The sequence below is a fragment of the Nelumbo lutea genome, chromosome 6 (assembly GCF_056320005.1).
Source record: "Nelumbo lutea isolate HS-2025 chromosome 6, American lotus-T2T, whole genome shotgun sequence".
Classification (NCBI taxonomy): Eukaryota; Viridiplantae; Streptophyta; class Magnoliopsida; order Proteales; family Nelumbonaceae; genus Nelumbo; species Nelumbo lutea.
In genome coordinates, this window is record NC_142689.1 from 67,352,811 (window position 1) to 67,361,021 (window position 8,211).

Sequence of the window (8,211 nt, forward strand, 5' to 3'; positions counted from 1 at the left end):
CAACAACACGATGACCCATCAGTTCACGCAATGATCAACATGATCATTAACATGCCCATAGAAAGTGGGTTGCAATACTTCAGCTAGTCAAACCCCAGTTCGCGAGTTGAACCTTGAGGAGAACCCACCGAAGTAACAAAGAGTGGAAGAGGTGATCTACTTCACCGAAGACGACACACAAGGGGTCCATTACCCCCACGATGACACCCATGTAGTTGAGCTCATCATCCATGACTACGAGGTGAGAAGGATCCTTGTCAACTCTGGCAGCTTGGCAGATATCTTGTTCCTCAGAGCCTTCGAGCAAATGGGACTATAGAAGAAATACCTAGTCCGAGCCGACGTGCCCCTAGTAGGCTTCAATGGAGAGGAGGTCCGAGCTCTTGAAACAAACCTGTTTGTAATAGCGGGGACCACGTAGAACAGGACGAGGTTTTAGCACGACTTCCTAGTAGTGGCAACAACATCGCCTTACAACGCATTCTTAGGCCATCCAATTCTACACGCCCTCAGAGCAGTGGTCTCCACATACCACATCGCAATTAAGTTCACCACCGACTACAGAGCATGAGTAGTGCATTGTGACCAAATCGAGTCGCAGAAATGCTACACGACATAATTAAAGGGCAAAGCGAAGCTGGAGCTGCTCCCAGAAAACGACGATGAGAGAGCTCGCCTAGTAGAGGACACCGTCCTGGTGTTGATCTCTGATACCGACACTAAGAAGACAATCCAGATCGACTTGCAACTCAAAGAACCCCCGTGCTCTGAACTGGTAAGTTTTTTTTTTAAATAGAATATTGATGTTTTTGCCTGGTCAACTGCCAACATGCCTGGCATAGACCCCCTTGTAATAACCCATAGACTGAATGTAAACCTTCTAGATAGACTAATTAGACAAAGGAAAATGAACTTCGTCCAAGAGAGGTGGAAGATAATTGATGAGGAGGTTGAGAAGCTCCTCGCAGTAGGCTTTATTAAGGAGGTCGAATACCCAAGCTAGATTGTGAACGCAGTGCTCATAAAGAAGGCTAACGGGAAAATGGTGCATGTGCATCAACTACACTGACCTGAATAAAGCTTGTCCAAAGGATAGCTTCCCACTCCCTAAGATTTGACCTGTTCCCGGATGGGCCTGAACACGCAAATGGGCGCGCGGGCTTAACCTCGGGCCAGAAAGCCCGACCCGCAATAAAATTGAGTCAGGCTCGAGATTTGCCAAAATAGCCTGACCTATAATTAAAGTTAGAAACCCTAGTCGAATACCCCTCTTTCTTTCACCTCTTTGGCTCTTTCACCTCTTTTTCCAGCCGAACCTCTCTTCTCCACATCCTCCAAAGATCTCAGTCCTCAGTCCTCACACTCTCAGGTAGCCACACAACCGGTGAGGTGGTGAACATTCACCGGCACAACAACTCCCGCAGTGAGTCATCTCCTTCTCTCTCTCTCTCTCTCTCTCTCTCTCTCTCTCTCTCTCTCTCTCTCTCTCTCTCTCTCTCTCTCTCTCTCTCTCTCTTTCTCTTCCTCATTCCTCTTCTCAAATCTCACTTCTCTTTCAAATCTCAGATACCGGCAACGGCGAGGCGGCGAATATAGGCAGCGGCAGTGAGTTCTCTCTCTCTCTCTCTCTGATGCGAACTGATCAATGCTAAAATCGTAGGTCGCAACTCACAGTCACCATGAACTTAAGCTCCGACGAACATAATCACCGGCGACGAACTCAGCTCGGGCTTTGGGCTCGGGCTCAGGCTCGGGCCTAACAAATTTCTATTAAGGAAGAGTAAAAGCCTGGCTCGAGCCCCCCGGCCTGTTAGATAGTTGTATGCCTTAGCTTCTACCAGAATGATGTACATTATGAATTTATTGTAAATGAATAAAGTACATATTTGATTCATGTTCCTGTGGTGTGTTTCTATGTAATACCCTTAAATTGGACACTTATGAGACTCGTGTTAGTTTAGAATGTTCACAGCCATTGGATAAGTCTGGGGAGATTTATCCTGCCAAGGCTAACACTTGTGTGCTACCAATTGTTGGGGTGGCATGTCTCAGCCGCCAGGGTGAGACCCAAGACACATGTAGTGTAGGATTAATTGAATCTTTGAACCGAACCAGATTTCCAATATTGCCCTGGACCTTGAAGATTGATGGGAAAAACTGGAAAGTTACACCTGACCCCTAGACTCGATTATGATACTACACTAGGTGTTGGATTGGGCTGTCTTTGACATGCCAATCAGTGAGATCCTTAGTGGGGGTCAAAACCGGGGTATGTTGGGACAGTTTGAGAATTCATCTGAGTGGGTGATCATAGTGACATGATCAGCCCCTTTGTTGGACAAAGGTAATGATTGGGGATGCACTCTCTCTGATGGAAACCAAGACTTCCGGCAGCCGATTTCAATTGTTGAGATTTGTTTTGCAAAATATATTTTATATGAGATATAAAAGTATATATATTATGGTTTCCAAACTTTTGCAAAAGGTTTTAATTCTCGGGATCCATGTGAGTAAAGAGTGCAGCACTGTTCCTTGCAGCCGAGGGAGAGGTCCTCTCTTGTCGGGCAGTGTTTGATCATTATGGGCTGAGAGGTTAAGTGTAAAACCTTTGAGGGTAATACCTGATGGGATAATCTTGCATCTGCCCACAGTCCATTGGTGTTATAAGGTGGCTTGGCCCAAGGACCACTTAGGGTAAGTGTTGGGCCCACAGAGCCCATGTGATGGGTTTCAGGGGCTGCACTGTCCATAACATTGTATTCGGCTAGGCCTTGTAACAAAGGCTGGGCTGAACCCATGTGGCTGATGTGTAGGTCAATGTTTGGGTCCCATGCCATACAAGGAAGTCCAACTGGGTAGCAGTTTGGAAGGCTAAGTGAGCACATAACCTTAGTGGGCCTAAAGCCCATTTCGAACTGGGCTGATTTGATTAGTTAAATAAGGGGCGAATTTTGGGATTGGATTAGCAGATAGGATTGGGTCTTAACCCTATCCACTCAAAGAGTCCAGATCTAAATGTGATTCAGATCTGGAAACCTCCTAATGAGATTAGGAGAAGGTTGATTTAATTTGTAGATAAGATAAGGGTTTACCCTTATCACTTAAAGGGAATTCTGATCCAAATTTGGATCAGCAACTCCTAATGGGATTAGGAGCTGATCCCTTTAAAGTTATAAAAGGAGGAGGGGGCGGCAGCCTTTAGAAGACACACATTCACATCCTCTTTAGAGCTGAAATCACAGAAGGAAGAATTCAGCAACCCTGCGAAATTCTTTCTTGTCGCCGCCTCACCTACTAGTTCGATCTCCAGTTAGGTGGGAGAAATCAAAATTGGATCTTGATATTAGTTTCTTGTGAAGGGACTGATAGGAAGTTGTGCTTACGTGTCATCCTACTAATTCTTGTGAAGGATTAGGTTCTTGGAAAAACACTACTGATTCTGCTCCATCCTGCACTGCGCCATTTTCAGTGGGAGTAGTCTTTGGATCCTTCCTTGGGCGTGAACACCTTCGTTGGGAGATATTATTTCTCCGTATCAGGTATATCCCTCTCCTACTGCTTTTGTTCATATATGGTTCAGTTCTTGGTTCAAGATTGATCCTTGAAAAATATGATTTTTCTAAAATAGGGAATACGATTCCCAGTAGGATGGAGAGAGATTTTTGAAATTCACCCATTCCATTCCGCAAGATTCGGGCATCCATACGATGGATATCTCATCCCTTCATGGCCCATGAACAAGTCTACCTAAGATAGATCGGCTGGTAGATGTGACCTTGGGGTGTGAATTATTGAGCCTCATGGACACCTACTCCGGCTATAACCAAATCCGGATGGATCCTGCCAACTAGGAAAACCAACTTTTGTAACCAAGACAAGTCTCTACTGTTATAAGGTCATGTCCTTCGGCTTAAAGAATGCTAGGTTGACCTACCAACAACTTGTAAATAATTTTTTCCCCTTTAATTGGAAGCAAGGTAGAAGGCTATGTCGATGACATGGTAGCAAAGAGTAAAACCTCTAAAACATTAATTACCCACCTAACTGATGTATTCACCATTCTTAGAAAATATAACATGAAGCAATCGAGCAACGTCTTCGGTGTCACATCAGGTAAGTTCCTCACTTACATAGTAAACCAATGTGGCATCGAGGCTAACCCCGAGAAAATCCAAGCCTTCTTAGACATGCGCCCTCCTAGGGCCATTAAAGAAGTCCAAAGGCTAATAGGTCGGATAGCCGCCCTGAACCGAATTATGTCCAAGTCGGTTGGGCGATGCCTTCTATTATTCAAAGTAGGGCTGCAACTGAGCCGAGCCGAGCCGAACTTTGGCATGTATTGGCTCAACTCGAGTAAAATACTGTTAGGTTCAAGTTTGACTCGAACTATATTTTTTGGTTGGAGATTGATTCGATTAAATATTCAATGAGATAGAGTTTGGCTTGAAAGCTCAAAAATAAATATATTTGTATATTTTATATGTACGATATTTTTATAATATATAGTATATTCTTGTATTTTATAGAATATAAAAATATATTTCTATTTATAGAATATAAAATATATTTTATAATATAATATATATGATATTTTTTATAATATATAATATATTCTTTTGTATGTATGTTATGTATGTATGTATGTATGTATGTATGTGTTAATTAAGCCAAGCTCACGAGCTTTTGAGCCAAACTTTTTATTGGTTGAGCTCAAGCTCAAATAACTAATCGAGCTTACCCAAGGTTCGAACTTGACTCTAGCTTGACTAAAATCGAACTCGAATCGAGCCTAATCGAATTTAAGCCCGAATTGTACGATTAGAGCTCAATCCGATTGCGACCCTAATTCAAAGCCATTAAGAAAGCCCAAGACTTTGGTTGGATCAAAGATTGCCAGTTCACCTTTGACGCGCTCAAAATGTACCTTAGCTCCTCACCTTTGCCAACTAGGTCGGAACCTCGAGATGAACTGAAGGTCTACCTCTCTACAAAATGATGAGCAGCTTAGTCTTAGTCTGAGAAGTGGACAATGTGCAGCAACCAGTCTATTATGTAAGTAAAGTGTTGCACGTCGTTGAGACTAGGTACCAAAATATAGAAAAATTGGCCTTTGCCTTAGTATAGTAGCCTGGAAGTTACACCCGTGTTTCAAACCCCACACCAATATTTAGGGTGGGGATTATATTCCCCATCCCCGACCCTGACCCCCAAATCACCCCCCATCCCTATCCCTGATCCCCGTCGAGGAAATAAATCTCTCTCCATCCCCGACTCTAACAAGGATGAATTCCCCATCAAAGACCCGAATCCCTGAGGATTTAGCCATTAACAAAGAAAAAATGGCGTTGCGAGTCTGAGAGGTTGAGATTGAAGAAAGAGAGACTGAGAGAGAGAAAGAGAGAGAGAGGGAGGACCGTTGCAAGTTGAGGCCAACAACAAGAGAGAGAGAGAGAGAGAGTCCGACGAGCGATGGCAATGGCAGTCAGCGATGATAGACTAGTAGTCTGAGAGACCGAGACTAAGTTTCAGTTCTTTCTTCTTTGAGTATCTCTTTCCTCTATCGAGACTCGAGTGGTAGACTAGTAGTCAATGACGATAGTTGACAAATCGATGACAAAGGCAAAGGAAGAAGACTAACTAGGGCTCACGGTTTAGAGTTCTCTGTTTGTGTCTGTTGAAGACTCTAACCTCTAAGTTTCGAGTGTTTTTGTTTCATAAGTTTTAATCTTTAAAATAAATGACTAATAATATAATATATAATATTATAATATTATAGTTTAATTATTATATAAATAATATTAATATTATATATTTATTAATTGGGGATAGGTCGGGGCAGGGATTGCATTCCCCATCCTCGTCCCCAAACCCGATTGGGGATTCAGGGGTAGCCCCATCCCTGACCCCGACCCTGTTGGTTCAGGGAGCCTAGGTACCCGTTGGGGATGGGGAAAATTGCCACCCCTAGTCGTCCTGATCGATTGATCTCTAAGGCAAGTTCTATAGAAGCCTGAGGTCTTAGGGTTGACGAAGTGGACAATCGAGCTTATTGAATATGATGTACAGTTTGAGCGCTGCCCGATGATCAAGGCGCAGATCTTGTTTGATTTCGTCGCCGAGTGTAAGTTCAGCACGCTGACCCTTGAAGCTGGAGAACCTACAACCACCTCAGAGGCTTTGACTAGCACCTCACCTATCTCGACTTAGGATGAAGAGCCATGGATCTTCCCTGTGGATGATTCATCCAATCAACGAGGAAGTGGGACTAGACTAATCCTCTTCGAACCTAGCTTGGTCAATCTAGAGTACGCTCTCTGATTCGAGTTCTGAGCATCAAACAATGAGGCTAAGTATGAGGCACTCATCAGGAGCCTGTCTTTGGCCAAAGAAGTCAGCGCAAAGCACATCAGCATTTGCAGTGACTCCTAGCTAGTGGTCAACCAAGTGAATGGGCAGTACGAAGCTTGGAAGCCGATGATGTTGGCCTACCTAGCCAAGGTCAAAGAGCTCCTCTTGAACTTCTGCTTGTGGTATATCCAACAGATTCTAAGGTTTGAAAATGCTAAAGTCGATGCACTTTCTAAGCTAGCCAGTGCAATGGATAACACTCGAAGGATCGTCTACATCGAAGACCTAGTGCGTCCAAGCATAGAGAGTGTAGTAGATGAGGTCACTCCTATCTTGGCAGCAAAGCGGAGTTTGATGGATCTATTTGTTGATTATCTGCGCCATGGGACCCTACCACCATACCATAATGCGGTACAGAGGGTTGAACAACAATCAGCTCACTATGTACTCATTGGCGAACAGCTGTATAGAAGGTCATTTACGCTCCCCTACCTGTGTTGGTTGCAGCCTATTGAAGCAAACCAAGTGCTACGAGAGATCCACGAAGGTCTCTGCGGTGAACACTTGTGGGGCAAGGCGCTAGACCAAAAGGCGTCGCAACAAGGGTACTATTGGTCGACGATGAAGGCGGATGACATATAGCTCGTACAGAAGTGTGAGAAATAATGGCATGCCAACATACCTCGACAACCTACTGCCGACCTGAGGTACTTGATAGACTTGTTGGGCTAGGTACCCTGACAGCCCGACCCCAAACGGGCTTGGACATATTATCAGCCTAGCAAGCCCGGGTTCGGGCTCAATGATCTAAGTTTGACTTAATTCCGGGCTAAAATCGGGAGTTTATATGAAAGCCTAGCCCGAGCCAGCCCAACCCAACCCAATAATATTAAAATATATAAATAAAATGTATTCTTAAAAATATAATAATATTTTTTTATTATTTTCTAAATCTAACCCTAGTTTTCACTCGATACTCTCCCCCAACCTCTTTCATACTTTTCAATTTTCATTCAATAGCACCCTCCTCAACCCTTCTACGTAGTCGGCGAGCATATACCAAGACTATCATCAATAGCAGCAATCGGCGACTGGTGACCTATCCTCAACACTCAACAATGGCGATCAATGACCCCATCCTCAACAACAGCGACTTGCGGCCCATCCTCAACACTTAACAATGACAACCAACGACTGGGAAAGAAAATTCATCTCCCATCTCCCAACAATGATCGGTGGAACTTCAACACGCGACAACCAATGGCATAGGTTACTTTCTTTCTCCCCCTCTACTCCAATTCATCAAAGAGATTGGCACAAAGCACGTTAGCATCTTTAGTGATTTTCAGTTGGTGGTCAACCAAGTAAATGGGTTGTATGAAGCTCGGGAGCCGATGATGTTGGCCTACCTAGCCAAGGTCAGAGAGCTCCTCTTGAACTTCCACTCGTGGTACATCCAACAGATTTCGAGGTCTGAAAACGTTGAAGCCGATGCACTTTCCTAGCTGGCCAGTGCAGGGATAACATTCGAAGGATCATCTACATCGAAGACCTACTGCGTCCAAGCATAGAGAATGTAGTAGATGAGGTTGCTCTTGTCCTGGCAGTAGAGCTAAGCTGGATGGATTCGTTCGCTAATTATCTGTGCCACAGGACCCTACCAGTAAACTGCAACGTGACACAGAAGGTTGAGCTGCAGTCAGCTCGCTATGTACTCATTGTCGAGCAGCTATATAGAAGGTCATTCACGCTCCCCTACCTGTGCTGCTTGCGGCCTATCGAGGAAAACCAAGTGCTACGAGAGATCCATGAAGGTCTTTGCTACGGACACTTGTGGGGCAAGGCACTAGCCCAAAAGGCGCT

General features: G+C 44.3%; 1 protein-coding gene across 1 annotated transcript; it reads left to right on the forward strand.

Moving 5' to 3' along the window:
* Positions 1-6,477: 6,477 nt before the first annotated feature.
* LOC148849390 (uncharacterized) lies at positions 6,478-6,990 on the forward strand. The gene has a single exon (XM_088951409.1). The coding sequence runs from the start codon at positions 6,478-6,480 to the stop codon at positions 6,988-6,990; it is 513 nt and encodes a 170-aa protein (XP_088807535.1).
* The last annotated feature ends 1,221 nt before the right edge of the window (positions 6,991-8,211 follow it).